Genomic DNA, 14335 nt, shown 5'->3' on the forward strand with positions numbered 1-14335 from the left:
TTGGACAAAAATGGATATTATTAGTAAGGCTAGTAGAGTTTCAACTTAATGGGGTTGTATTTATTGTTAAAATTATCTCATTGTTTTATTCAGGAAAAAAAAAGTTTAAAAGAGACGTTGGTTTTTGTTGCATCGAATTGAAAACCCCCTCTTTTGTCTTGGTGGTAGGCCTTCCTCACAGTGAAAAAAGAAAATAAGTCGAAAACTCAAAGCAGAACAAAAAAAAAAAGAAACAGCTAAAAGAAAGAAAGCAAAGAGAGAGAAAGAGAGAAGGAGAGGGGGGGTGGGGGAGTGTGGGTTCTGTACTGTCTTAGCTTGTCCCCCCCACCCAACACAGTATCCTCTCTCTCTCTCTCTTCAAGTCCAAAAGCCAAAAGCCACCACCACATTGGCTTTTCTAGCCTTTTGTTTCTGTGCTTCCTAAAAGCAATTGTCTATGTCTGCTGCTCCTGCTCCCTCCTCTCAGTACCTGCAAATGGGGGAGGAATCATACTTTGAATTTCTTGTTATTATTTGACACCCTTTTCTTTCTACTCTCTATCCTTTAGCATTCTGGCTTTGGTATCCTCTTTCAAAAACATGACTTTCTTGTTGTTTTCTGTTCATCTTCTTCTCCTCTTCTCATGTTCTAGCTTTGTGGGTACCCCTTGAAAAAAAATATGAAAAATCCCTTGGCAATGATTTTACTTCATTCCCTATTTTTCTCAAGTTTTTAGCTTTCTCGCGTACCTTTTTTTTAATTACTCTCATTCTTCTCTTTTCTGAAGTTTTCCTGCTATTTTGTCTGGTGGAGTTGGTTATGTGGTTGTACTTGCAGTGAGAAGAAAAAATTAACAAATAAAAAATAGAACTTGGGGTGTTCATGGAAATTGATCTGAACCATGCAGTGAATGAGGTGGAGAAGACTGCACTTTGCAATGGGGACTGTGACAAATCCAGTGCTTGTGTTTACTGTTTGTCCTCTTCATCTTCTTCATGTTCTTCAAACTCAGCTTCGCCTCCTGGTTCCTCTTCCATTTATTTGGAGCTTTGGCATGCTTGTGCTGGTCCCCTCGCTTCACTTCCCAAAAAGGGAAATGTTGTTGTTTACTTCCCTCAGGGTCACTTGGAACAAGTTTCCTCTGCCTCTCCTTTCTCTCCCTTGGAAATGGCCACCTTTGATCTTCGTCCTCAAATCTTTTGCAAAGTGGTGAATGTCCAGCTTCTTGTAAGTACTCAATTTTTCTTCTTTTACATTGATTTGTCTTTGCCTTCTTCCTATAATTAGCTTCCCCTATAGGTTATAACTTTACCTTTTTCCTTTAAATTTGGGTGCTTAAATTGAAGTCTCCTTTTTTTTCCTTTCAGGCCAATAAGGAGAATGATGAGGTCTATACACAGGTCACTTTACTTCCTCAGCCAGAGGTATATAATTCTTAACTGAAACTATAGCCAATTGGCTCGTTATATTGGTTTTTGAATATTTGAGTGTGTGTTTTACTTGTACAATCGTAAGGAAAATTGTGACTTTTTGGTATTACGTTTTATGGGTGAATCGGGTTCGACAGTGCAACTTCTTAGGATTTTAGTGACTTGAATGAATTCTAGTCAGCATGCTCTTCCTTCTAAGAGGCAGTCCGAATTTATGGTTTTGGTGATTTTAATTTGGGATTTTGTGCAGTTGGGAGGTCCTAATTTGGAGAGCAAGCAGCTGGATGAGCTAGGTGTGGATGAGGGAGGTGGAGGATCACCTACAAAATCAACCCCTCACATGTTTTGCAAGACACTAACAGCTTCTGACACTAGCACCCATGGAGGGTTCTCTGTTCCACGTAGAGCTGCCGAAGACTGCTTTCCTCCGCTGGTGTGATTTTGTACTTTTAATCTCTCATGTACCTTACCAGGCTGCTTATTGATCCTAGAGTATTTTTTGTAGATGTAATTGTGTTTGCCTTAATTTCAGGATTACAAACAGACAAGGCCCTCACAAGAGCTTGTTGCCAAAGACCTGCATGGAGTTGAGTGGAGGTTTCGACATATATATAGGGGTAATTCAGATAGAGGTTTTGACATTTCTGTTAGTGGATATTTCTTATAGTATTCAGAATGTGTTTTCAATTGAAAGAAACATTGATGAAGCTTAATGTTTATTAATTTTTAGGTCAACCAAGGCGGCATCTCCTTACAACAGGCTGGAGTATTTTTGTGAGTCAAAAGAATCTTGTTGCTGGTGATGCAGTGCTCTTTCTGAGGTGCGAATAGTTTTTGCCAAAAAACAAATTGAAAGATGCATAAAACTTCCGACAGTAATTAATTAATTCATATGTTTTCTCCTAAAGTGGATGGCACAATTCTGTATTGATACTTGGAAGTTAGTCGAAAGGAGAAAACTTATAAAAGGAAGATAGAATCATCATTCCAATACTACTGGCATGATAAATTGAAATACTTTATGCTACTTGAGAATCAGAAATATCTATTGACAGATGAAATTTAATGGAAGTTTTAGAGTTCTGATGCAGCCATGTGTTCCAATGTCCTAGTTATTTGAAGTTCTCTGATCTTTTTTTGTGTGGACATTGTAGGGGTGAAGATGGAGAGCTGAGGTTGGGAATTAGACGAGCTGTACGACCAAGAAATGGTCTTCCTGATTCAGTTCTTGCAAAACAGAATTCATATCCAAATGTTCTTTCTTCAGTGGCTAATGCAATATCCACCAAGAGCATGTTTCATGTCTTCTACAGTCCAAGGTAAGAGTCTATTACTGCTTACTTCAAGAACTCAGCTGGTAATTGGCTAGGAAAAAAAAAGAAAAGAAATCAGCTGGTAAGTGATTTAAACAAAATGTAGTATAATTTTGGTGTGGTTCATCTCCCTCTTGAGCTAAATTGTGTCCTAGCATGCGTATAGCACATGCATATTTTATATTAATTTGCATCCGACTCTACTAAGCATGAAGGCTAAGCAATAAAAGCATTATGGATAAATTATGAGGGAAAAATTAAGAACTGTAATAAATTGCATTATTGTCTTTGATCCTTAGCTCATGACAAGACTGTAGTGGACGCGCATAGATCCATTGTTAGCAAAGTCCTAATACACCAGGATTCAAGATAAGAGATAAAGTCTCTTCAGTTCTCCAGCATAATCCTAGCGAATATACGAAATGCAACTGCCTTTACAAATATGTTATTGGACATGCTGCTCGATGAAAAACATAATTAAACTTGTTTGGTGCAAAACCATGGCCACTAGCATAAAGGAGCTTTCAAGTTTCATAATTAATTGTGAGTTGTCCCACAGCAGGAGAGAGTAACAAAGAAATAAAGGAATTACAATAGGGATGGACCTATGACCAGATAGCTTAAGCATTTGGGTCAAGATGGTGCTTTATCATAATGTATCAAGCCTTGTTCCACTCCCTCAACTTCTCTCCAACAGGTGGTATTAGAGTTATAGGTTTGACTTGGATGGTTTCATGTGACACTTTTGGTGATGGCTTCTTGGTAAGCATGTACATCTGGATTAGTTGAGTGGATCTGCTATTGGTCAATATAGTTGCAGTGATTGCATCGTAGCGGGTTGGTGTTGGAGATAACTATGTTATGGTCCATTCCTCTATATAAATCCTTTATTTCTTTAGAACTTCCCTGTGTGCGACTATTCACGATTAGATGTTAACCTCAAAAGAAGTGACCATCTATATATGCTAATTATTCCATTTAACAAGATTGAAATTATTAGCCAATTTTCTTGAGGCAGACCTAGATAAGAGCTTTTCTTCTCTCTTTAGCTTGAAGAACATCATTTATTGAAGGCTAGGCAAAAAGAACTTAGATGACTTTGAACTTTGAGTTTATACATTGATTTACCAGTTGGTTAGAGCCTGGACTTTTCTGAATACTACCCACCTCCAGCAATCTTTCAAAATAAATTCATGAATGAGACAATACTAAAAAAAGAATGTGGAGTTGTTTTACTTGTCATTACTACATTTTCCCTATAAAGAATATTACTGACATTAATGGATTAAAACAGTTGGGACGAGCCAAAGATGTTAGGAAGAAAGGCTGCAGGTTGCACTGCTTTAAATTTCATTATATTCTATTAAATTTCATTTTATTCTATTCCCATTGCTGTTCTCATATGATTTAGCCTTGTTGGGGCGCTACTGTAACAATACTCAAAATGCAAACTTTGTGAAACCTTGCATTCAACTCCCTGGTCATCTTTGGAGATTTTATTTTCTTTTATGTTTTGTCCTACAATTCTGGTGGATTCACCTAACGAAATCTAGAATAAAGAAGGATTTTGGGAATGTGAAAATGAACTAAAAGCAGTGCACAAATATTGTTCTTTATTAGGTTGAAAATTTTAGTGCTCATGGGAAGTATCAAAAGAGAAACTGATGCTTGAAGTAGTATGAGGAGCTTTGCAATAACTGAATGCCTGAATGGTACATTTGAAAAATATTCAGGCTATTTTAAAACTGATTGCAAAGTAGCTCGTACCATTAAACTTTTAGATTATAAGTAGCTCTAGAAAATTGCATTCCAGGCGCATTCTGAAAGTTTGATATGCATTTTGTCATGTTGGAATATGATTCAGTTTTTGTGTTGCCGAGCTTGTAAACCTATTTGAAATGCCTACTCAGATGCATTTGATGTGAAATGAAATGGTAAGCCTGTTCAAATTGCTGAAATGCAGGGCCAGTCATGCAGAGTTTGTTGTACCCTTCCAAAAGTATATTAAAGGCATCACTAATCCAGTGTGCACTGGAACAAGATTCAAAATGAGATTTGAAATGGATGATTCGCCTGACAGAAGGTCTTGTTGAACTAATTGCAGATCATGACTAAAATCAACTTCCTTCTTGTTTCTTTTCCCATTTACCCGTTGATAGTTTTATTTTGAGAATATAATATAGTTACTACTTTCCTGCAGGTGTAGTGGTGTGGTGACAGGAATAGGGGACTCAGATCCTTATAGATGGCCCAACTCAAAGTGGAGATGCTTAATGGTGAGTTCCTAATATTAGCTTGTCTACTTATGCTTTTGTTTGTATAGTTTATCATGTCTAGTCTTTATCACAACACTTGACAAGTTTATATATATGGTCTTCATCAGAACAGTTTACATGCGTACATATGTACTTTATGCAGAACACTGAGGAACTCTGATAAACCCTTTTTTAAGAATGGCAAGTAATTGATGCACAAAACAACTATGAAGGTGTCCAAATTCACTTATTCCAACTGTCCGATCAAAAATACATTTGTACCTTCTTACTTAAGAGTTCTGTAGCTGTCATTGCCAAAAACTTTTTTCCAACTTGGCTCATGTTTGGGGTTGATTTTAGGATTTAAAAATGAAATAAAATAAATAGTTCCTATCATCAGACATTGAGGCCTTCACTTTAAATGCATAGACATGCACATGTTTTTTCTTTTTGGCTATCTGTGCATTCGTGTTGATACATGGAAGAAGAAAAATTTGAAGCTATAAAATGGATCTTGTATTACATTTTAAGATCTTTATTATGACATTTAACAGGTTAGGTGGGACGAAGATATTGTGAGTGATCACCAAGAGAGAGTTTCCCCTTGGGAAATTGATCCTTCTGTCTCTCTCCCACCCTTGAGTATTCAATCTTCACCAAGGTTGAAGAAACTGCGGACAGGTCTGCAGGCTGCTCCACCTGACACCCCCATCACAGGTATGAATCTTTTCACTAGAATGGTTGTAGTGTTGCAATACTTGATTTATATGTGCATCCTTTAAAATGTTCTTTTCTTCAGGAGGGGGTGGATTTTTGGACTTTGAGGAATCAGTAAGATCCTCTAAGGTCTTGCAAGGTCAAGAAAATGTAGGTTTCGTATCACCCTTGTATGGACGTGATACTGTAAACTGCCCGCTCGATTTTGAGATGCAGTCTCCAGCACATCAAAGTCTTGCGTCAACAGGAATTGAAAAGACTAATATTAGTGAGTTTCTAAGGGCTCGCGCCACCACTTACACGGGCTTTGCAGAATCTAATGGGTTTCCAAAGGTCTTGCAAGGTCAAGAAATTTGCCCATTGAGATCCCTAACACAGAAGGCTGATCTCAACCTTGGCGTTTGGGCAAAAACCAATCTTGGTTGCAATTCTTTCAACATGCATCAAGCACCCAAAACCAATTGCTATCCGCTGGCATCAGAAGGGCTTCGAAATATGTATTTTCCGTATAGTGACTTTTACAAAGCTGGCCAGGATCCTACAATGAGCTCTTATACATCTACGTTTCTAAGAGGCAATGTCTCGTTTAATCCTTCATCAATTAAGACGGGGGTTATTGTGGACAGTGTCAGAAAACCAAATCCATTGAATGAGCATAAGCCATTAGAGAATATTGCAAGTCCTGCTTTTAGGAAAAATTTGAGGAACCAACAGGATGACTGCTTCAAAGGAAATGTGGCTGGATGTAAACTCTTTGGGTTCTCCTTGACTGCAGAATCACCCACTCCGAACTCACAAAATTCTGGTAAGAGGAGTTGTACAAAGGTAAGTTATCTTATGGTCAAAGTGAATTTAACTTTACTTCCTATTGCTCTGATAGTGACTTTGACTTGACCAAGTGAAGGTTCACAAGCAAGGCAGCTTGGTTGGAAGAGCCATTGATCTCTCAAGACTGAATGGATATGATGACTTGCTGACTGAACTAGAACGTCTATTCAGTATGGAAGGCCTTTTAAGAGATACTGATAAAGGGTGGCGAGTTTTGTATACTGACAGTGAGAATGATGTAATGGTGGTTGGAGATGACCCGTGGCAGTAAGTTTCACTCTCCTTGCTGTCCAGTGTTCAGTGTGTTGCATGCATTATAATGATTATGCATATCCAATGTCTTTATGGCATTGTCATTAAAATCAATAGTAATTGAAGATGTCAGATCTTTTTGCTATACTTTCTCCCTTTTTCAGTTCATTTGAGCATTGCATCATGCCTTTGAGCTTTGCACAATTAAAATGCATGTTAGTGATCCACAATGTTTTGTTATCATCGAATCAAACTAATCCTTGGGGACAACAAATCTAGCAGGCAGGGTGAATGAGAAGCATCAGCCAAGGGGCATGACTAAATGAGAGTTTGGCATTTTCATTGCATGCTCTTATCTTGACCTCCCATATTTTATGGGGCAGTAGCAGTGAAGATACTGAGGCGAGTGTTTGAGAGGCTCATTTCCCCCTATTCACTTGCTCAGTAAGAAAAAGAAAAGCAACTTCTTTAAAATCATAAATGGAAGATTCTTGAATGATTTTGCATTGTTGGACACATGCTTGGAAAGCAGTAAGACAGGAAACTAGAAAAGGGGGCTAAGAAACTTATAACAATATAATTAGTAATTCTTCATAGCGTTCATCAGCCCCCATTGGGAAGGGAAAACTGCTCAAACCTTGTTTACAAAGTTTCAAATGCTGATTGAAACTTGTGGACTTATGGTGTGTTTAAAATATCCTTGCATATGATGAGCTTTGTCTGTTTGCAGTGAATTTTGTGACGTGGTGTCCAAGATCCACATACACACCCAAGAAGAAGTGGAGAAGATGACCATAGGAATGGCCAGTGACGATACTCAAAGCTGTCTGGAGCAAGCACCAGTGATAATGGAAGCATCAAAGTCTTCCTCAGTGGGCCAGCCAGATTCCTCTCCAACAGTTATAAGGGTATGAGGATCGGTGTTTGTTGTTAGTGTTGTGTTGTGTTTTGCAATGTGTGCACAACTTATTGAACCCTGAAGCTATCTAGCATGTATTTGTCATTATCGAATGAACATGTCCGAAGGTAAAGTGGCCTTTCCTGGCCTTATGGTATTTTGACAATTGAACTTGATTGAAGTGATTCAAGCCCGGTGCTTTGTAGAGTCATCGACAATGTGTGGCACCATAATCGGATCCATGCACTGTCTCTTAGAGGGTCATTTCAATGCCTGACATGTGGTAACAATCCACATGAATTAATACCGCTTTTACATTTCGGCTTACTCTCAAAATTGGGTTTTCGGTTTTTTCTGAGCAAAAACTTTTTGTTTTCTGAATTCTCAAGTGTTTGATCTCCCGGGGGACCTTGCAATGCTCAGGAGGTTATGTTATCCGCAGCTGCTCTCAAGCTGCTACCTTTTTTCTTTGAAAAGATTTCCTGTCCCTGCCCCATCCACCCTCCGTAATTTATGAACGAAAGAATTAAGCCTAATTAGGGTAAGTTAGGACTCGGGGTACCAGCCAGGCCGGACCTTTTCATCGCCCTTCGTCACTATCACAACAGATGAATGAGGCTAGCAGGTGACGAAGCTACTCATACTGCCACCATCAATCATGGCGGGCTCTCGCTTATAGATTTTGTGATATAATTGATTTAAGACTAACCATATTAATCTACGACGAACCCTAGTTCTCTGTACATCAACAAAAGGTCATAAAATGCAATCCACATCTATATCAAGCTGTTTTATGAGAAAAAATATTATTTTTATGATTTGTTTTCTGTAGTGTCTACAAGCAAGCAAATCTTTAGTATTGTAATGACAGTTTTCATACTCTCTTAGTTTACTGCTGCTTAAAAAGCTCACGACCAATGACCATTCTTCTGATTTCGCTAGTTCCTGCCCCAATTTCATATAGCTTGGCATCTCGAAGCAGACGGCCCGTCGTGTACTCATTTACATATCCATTACCCCCTAGACATTGTATCGCCTGAAAAGTCGAACATGAACACAAACAAATGATTTGATAATACATTAATAGCATTAATCAGATCACAAAACTACAGAATATACTCATGACCTCCATGTATCAGTTTGACACTTTCAGAAAGAGCGAGTGTGAAAAAGGTCTAGGCTGAATTAGCAAAATACCAGTTAACTTTAGATACTCATGTGCTCTATGATACATGAATGGAGAGCCGAAGAGGCAAACTGCAACCACCCTTCAGTCTTTACGAAGTTCACATGTTTATATACCTTTCGCAGATCAATATGTTATTATCATTTTAAGCATGCGGTCAGCTTTTAGTCTGCATGTCTTAAAACTAGAACTTCACTTATTAGTTGCATTATTGCATAAACAATATAAAATGAAAAATGTGAATAAAAATAAATAAATCCTTCACCTGCAAAGCAACTTGAGTGGCTCTTTCAGCTGCCCAAAGTATAACTCCAGCACAGTCCTGAAATTTTGCATCCAGAAAAGTTATTGCATGCCTGATTTCTAGTGTGCTATACCGCTCAATGAGAACATAAATCTCTCTAATTTAAATTCCATGAAGTGATCTATCATCAAAAGAATTCAAGATAACAAAAATTGAACATCAAAAGCAAAAAGAAATGTGTTGCAAATTAAAGGTGTTTCCACATATTGATTTAAGTAACATAAACAAGAAGGTGATTGGATAAAAAAAATGGGAAGGAAAGAAAATTACAAGACACAGTCTTCCCATGGCATCTACTCAAAAAACCTTGTTGAATTTGAGCAAGTTAAAACCATTATGAACCGGCTTTGTAGCATTTATACACACTTGAACAGCATGCCTTAAGCTAGATGCGTGAATTAGATATATTGCACAGACAGGTGTCCATGCAACAGATGAACAAACCATATCGAACATTATACTAAGCTGTTCATCTGATCTATTAAGGGCCTGCAATTGTGACTACCATGTTTTGTCATTACAGCAGTTGTTAATTATATGAGATATATTCATGTGCGTGTGAGCAATGCAGAAAACAAATACTGGCTACATGAAAGTCTGGCACATTACATGAAGCTTTCACAATGCTGCGTTTGGCAAGCGTCAAATAGAGCATGCTCACTGTTGTCAAACAAGTGAAAATTTAATTTAAAAGCGAGAGAGAGAGAGAGGGAACTCCATATTATCTGGTTGCGCAGCAGATAGCATTTGCAATACCTTTTTATTGGAGAGGGGGAAAATAAAAGAGATTAAATTTAAGCAAGTTGAATGTAGTAANAACCTCTATTGAGGGCTGCATTTTATTAAAAAACAATTTGATGATAACACTATATAATGGACCTTGCAATATTGCACATAAGGACCAGATTGGAAGAACTTATCAACTTTCATACAAGAATAGGTACATACAATTTTTCAGATCAGGAATCGGGAGAATGGGAAAAGAAAAGGAATTAAACCTTAGGGTCAACTCTTCCATTGTCGCAGTCCCTTGCAACAGAATACACGTAGGACCTGAAAAATGAAAGTTAACAACTTCTGCCATATGAAAAGTAAATTCAGAAAGACTCTAGTATTTATACATCACATTGCTATACCTTGATGATTGTAGAGACGTATAAATGTCAGCAACTTTACCCTGTAATAGCAGGGTAAGAACATTAATCTAAGATTTCAAGACAAGCATCCACAGGACATTATCAAGATAGCTTCTGCTAACAATAATTACAAACCTGTATAAACTGAAATTCCCCAATTGGGCGGCCAAACTGTACCCTCTCTCGTATGTAAGGAAGAACAACATCAAGACATGCCTGCATTATACCAAGGGGCCCAGCCGCCAAAACAAGTCTCTCCAAATCTAGTCCTGACATTAATACATAAACCCCTGCAACAAGCCAAAATCATCAATTACAATATAATACAAGCAAAAGTTATAATTCCTCACTACCAATGCAGAAACATAAAAGCAAACAACTTTGCATAGCACTTGCATAATCAAGAGTATACAGTCAGCCTCCTCTAGCAGTTTTTTTTTCATTTTAAATACTCTTTGCTTCTAAAGCAGATTTTCTTCAAAAAGTAGAGCAGATGGATCATGTTCAAAATCCCATGACATCATCTGATTAGGCAGCTGTGCTATCACTCAATATTTCCTTCCTATAACCTGAAGAGGAGGGAAAAGCTTTTAGAGGCAAAACCTTTTCCTTCTTTTCCGAGAACATTTTCTTCTGGAACAAAGCAATTCTCAAAGACAAGCTCACATCTGCTCAGACCATCACCATTATTAGAATGAAAGAGAGCAGAAATGGACTTCAAAATATATGACTTCATTTACAGCAGAGCAGACATACGTATCACTTCCTCGCATCCCAAGTTTGTCTAATTTCTGAGCAGTACTGAATCTGCATATTATCAAAATATCAAAAGATTAATGAATAAATCTAATTTCTAATTTTGGTATTATATTCCTGTCCTAGATGCAGGTCTTTCTTTATCTTTAAAGAAGATATTTTAGGAAAGGAGCATATATGTTGGAGGTAATACCTCCATTTTCTTTGGGGAAACAAAATTATTTGAACAAATAAAGAGTATATTGATTTCTGCCTTGATGTACTTAAAAGCAACCCAGGCAAGCAATTGGCCATTTAGTAAAGGGTGCTGAGGTCTCTACTCTCTACAGCCTAATTGTTAGTGTTCCATGTACAACATCCAAAAGCAAGACAGCTTAATGAATGGGCTATCACCCCAAATGTACAAGTGTTATAATAGACAAATGGTTTGGCTTTCCCATTTTTTAAAATAGAAGACAATGAGATAGCTCTGATGCAAGTACCCAGGCATTCCCTTCTCGATAATAAATGCTGTGATTCCTTTTGAGCCAGCTGTGACATCTGTTTTTGCATAAACAACCTGAAAAATTTGATGAATCAGTATAACACGAGAATTGATGCCTTTCAAAAAAAAAAAACACAAGAATCAATGCAGAAGAACAGTTGTATGCTGAAAGCAGAGACAATAACTCTATCCGCATGAGACATAGCTTTTTACAATCAGACACTCTAGAAAGGGAGTTTACCACTTATCCATGTCAGAAGGGGGGAGGGGGGAAAAGACAAAGAAAATGTAAGCATATTCAGAAACTCTTAACTTTAGCTCAATGGTGGGTAAGAGTTGGAACTTGGTAGAAACAAAAAGACACAGACAAAGCATTCATCAACAGAATTGTTTCTAGTACAAAGCCAATTCTGGCAGTCTTTGTTGTTGTATCCATAGAGTACAGTATATAGCTTTTTACTTTAGTTTAATGAGGGTTAAAAGAGAATTACACATTCTTGAAGCAAATATATTTAGCAAAATTAATCAAGTAACACCAGCATACAGAAAATTAACCATAGCCATGCCTAACAATGTAAATATATTCTCAATAGAAATACCAATGTTTGAGCAACTGGACCATTAGTGCACCACATCTTGTTCCCATTGAGAACATAGCCCCCATCAACTCGATCAGCTTTGCACTTCATGCTAACAACATCAGAGCCAGCTGCAGAGAATGCAAAAAAGATTAGCCAGATCAAATGATCAAGAGCTGTGCAGCTTGAGCAATGTTTAGAATTGCAAGGCATAAGCTTAAGAAAGGTTCTAGTAAGTTACAATTGGGTTCACTCATTGCAAGAGCGCCTACATGCTCTCCACTGATGAGCTACAAAAAGAGAGATGGTGGGTATGTCATAAAGGAGATAGAATCCAAAATGAAGAATAATACAAGGGGCAGGGGACCGACTTACAATACCATCCTAATCAAAATCAAAGAGAGAAGATTACATTGGTACACATAGTATTGGAGGGAAGCCAGAGAGAAAGGGATCACAATATCAAAATATTCTAATAAATGTAAAAATGCAATTGAGGAGGGAAAAAGGAAACTAACAGTTAACAAATACTAACACATTGAAAACAAGTCCTAATTATAAGAAACTCCAGTTTGACCATAAAGCAATATAAAAAATCCCACAGGCAATTCTGATTATAGCAATACATTTGCCAGAAAATACTGCACAACATAGCACGATGATCAATGAACACTAGTGTTCTACAAACGCACAAAAAACTAGTCTTTGGATAGAACATATATGCAATAAGACACTGAGTTGGAAATTAATGAAAATGAAACACTAGAAATAGAACCTTCGGCAAGTACTTCTCTTTCTGCGCAGGGCTTCCATTCCTCACCTACAAAACCATAAAAAAAACCACTTTATGACCCTCTTAGAAGACAGTAGATGTAACTAGAACAACATAGAGTTAGTTATTTGGTTTACCAACTGATTGATGCATAGATTAGAATGAGCACCAAAAGAAAGACCAACAGAGCCCGAAGCTCGGCTTATTTCTTCCAATGCTATGCAATGATACAAGTAACCAAGACCAAGTCCCCCATATTCCTCTACAAGAGAATCACAAATACAATTTTCAGGAAAACAAATAAACTAAAGTTCCAGGCCTAAGCAAAATGAGTTTAGAATAAATGAATTCAAAAAACTAATAGGGAATTCATTTCATTTCACAGTTCTTTGGTCATCCTTTGATCGGAAAAAGTGATAAGTTTTTACCTGGGGCAGTTATTCCATGGAGATTAAAATCTCCCATGAGTTTCCATAAATTAACGTCCTGGAGAATGGAGAAGCAAACTATATTCAAAGAAATGAAACGCAAAGAAAGAAAAAGTAGCAAATCCAAAGCAAAAAGGAAAGGGAACGAAAAAGAAGAAAGGCAAGTTGAATTCGAACCTTGGGGAAAGAATTAGATTGGTCTATTTTGGAAGCATGAGGGGCAATATTTTCTTGTGCAAATTGCCTAACACTTTCTTTAAACTGTCACCATTACCATACAAAAAGGAAATTAAAGAAAACGTAAGATCAAAAACTGGAGATGAAATCCAACAATATGTCAAACATAAAATCGCATTTTTTTTTTATTTTTGGAAAAACAATTGAGAAATAGGAAAGAGAGACCTGTAACTGAGTGTCGTCGAAGAGCAAGGAAGTTGAGGAAAAGAAAGCGCGTTGTCTCTCTTTTCTCAAAATTTTGCCACATAAAGACCTTGCTGCCGATATCCTCTGCATCCTTTTGCACTCTTTTTCCTTTTCGCTTTGCCTGCTCTTCTCTGTTCTATTATAATTTAAATACAGAGAAAGAAATGAGAAGAAGATGGAGAAGGCCAGCCATATGGCTCGTTTCCTAGTTATAGGATTACTACACTCAGTCAAATACTAGAGAAATTCTGGTACTTGTTTTGTCGACTGACGCGTGGTGATTTTCTATTGGTGGGAGACAGTGTCCCGGTCGTTGATTCATGAGCTGGCTAAGTGTGGGCTGAGTTAATAGGTGCCTGACTAAGCAGTAAGTCGTTGAGTTGTCGAGGTTTATCCTTTTTATGTTATTTTTTATTAATCATTCTATCATTTTGAAGTTTTGGGGTGCAAGAGTTTGGAATCCCACGTTGGTCTAGATAAGGACAGAGGACTAATTTTGCTTGTCCTTTGGATCCATTTGATAAGACGTATACCTCTACGTTACGCTATCTAGGGGTTCGCAATTGGGTAATTTTGTCAGTTTCATTTGTCATAT

General features: G+C 37.5%; 2 protein-coding genes across 6 annotated transcripts; one reads left to right on the top strand and one right to left on the bottom strand.

Annotated features, from left to right (window-relative positions):
- Window positions 271–7990, top strand: LOC18590080 (auxin response factor 4). Of its 4 annotated transcripts, none has more exons than XR_001929446.1 (12): window positions 272–1207; window positions 1348–1404; window positions 1661–1843; window positions 1943–2027; window positions 2141–2231; window positions 2565–2729; window positions 4687–4806; window positions 4924–4999; window positions 5533–5695; window positions 5778–6500; window positions 6600–6790; window positions 7506–7990. XR_001929446.1 is itself a non-coding variant. In XM_007015379.2 (12 exons), exons 1-12 carry the CDS (start codon window positions 863–865, stop codon window positions 7687–7689), a joined length of 2403 nt encoding a protein of 800 aa, XP_007015441.2. In that variant the 5' UTR covers window positions 276–862; the 3' UTR covers window positions 7690–7990. The 4 variants fall into 4 exon arrangements, 3 of the variants coding, with proteins under 3 accessions (XP_017982903.1, XP_017982904.1, XP_007015441.2); XM_007015379.2 differs by having other exon boundaries at window positions 276–1207; window positions 5778–6520; XM_018127414.1 differs by lacking the exon at window positions 7506–7990 and having other exon boundaries at window positions 271–1207; window positions 5778–6520; window positions 6576–6711.
- Window positions 8430–13934, bottom strand: LOC18590081 (isovaleryl-CoA dehydrogenase, mitochondrial). Of its 2 annotated transcripts, XM_018127443.1 has the most exons (16): window positions 13720–13934; window positions 13495–13578; window positions 13318–13375; window positions 13027–13151; window positions 12893–12937; window positions 12359–12407; window positions 12139–12248; window positions 11538–11614; window positions 11056–11106; window positions 10903–10967; window positions 10435–10589; window positions 10300–10340; window positions 10162–10216; window positions 9125–9181; window positions 8871–8975; window positions 8618–8709 (listed from the first exon to the last, which is right to left on the bottom strand). In XM_018127443.1, the coding sequence occupies exons 1-15, from the start codon at window positions 13828–13830 to the stop codon at window positions 8880–8882; spliced, it is 1179 nt and encodes a 392-aa protein (XP_017982932.1). In that variant the 5' UTR covers window positions 13831–13934; the 3' UTR covers window positions 8618–8709; window positions 8871–8879. The 2 variants fall into 2 exon arrangements, with proteins under 2 accessions (XP_007015444.2, XP_017982932.1); XM_007015382.2 differs by lacking the exon at window positions 8871–8975 and having other exon boundaries at window positions 8430–8709; window positions 13720–13930.

This window comes from Theobroma cacao, chromosome 9, assembly GCF_000208745.1.
Source record: "Theobroma cacao cultivar B97-61/B2 chromosome 9, Criollo_cocoa_genome_V2, whole genome shotgun sequence".
Taxonomy (NCBI): Eukaryota; Viridiplantae; Streptophyta; class Magnoliopsida; order Malvales; family Malvaceae; genus Theobroma; species Theobroma cacao.

What these genes read in the sequence shown, in the direction of transcription:
- LOC18590081 (XM_007015382.2), bottom strand. Translation starts at nt 13,830, where the DNA reads ATGCAGAGGATATCGGCAGCAAGGTCTTTATGTGGCAAAATTTTGAGA. An exon ending in ATCTATGCATCAATCAGTTG is followed by an intron (nt 12,938 to 13,026) that starts GTAAACCAAATA and finishes ATGGTTTTGTAG; the next exon opens with GTGAGGAATGGAAGCCCTGC. An exon ending in CCACTCAAGTTGCTTTGCAG is followed by an intron (nt 8,710 to 9,124) that starts GTGAAGGATTTA and finishes TCGACTTTTCAG; the next exon opens with GCGATACAATGTCTAGGGGG.
- LOC18590080 (XM_007015379.2), top strand. Translation starts at nt 863, where the DNA reads ATGGAAATTGATCTGAACCATGCAGTGAATGAGGTGGAGAAGACTGCA. An exon ending in GATGATTCGCCTGACAGAAG is followed by an intron (nt 4,807 to 4,923) that starts GTCTTGTTGAAC and finishes ACTTTCCTGCAG; the next exon opens with GTGTAGTGGTGTGGTGACAG. An exon ending in GTTGGAGATGACCCGTGGCA is followed by an intron (nt 6,791 to 7,505) that starts GTAAGTTTCACT and finishes GTCTGTTTGCAG; the next exon opens with TGAATTTTGTGACGTGGTGT.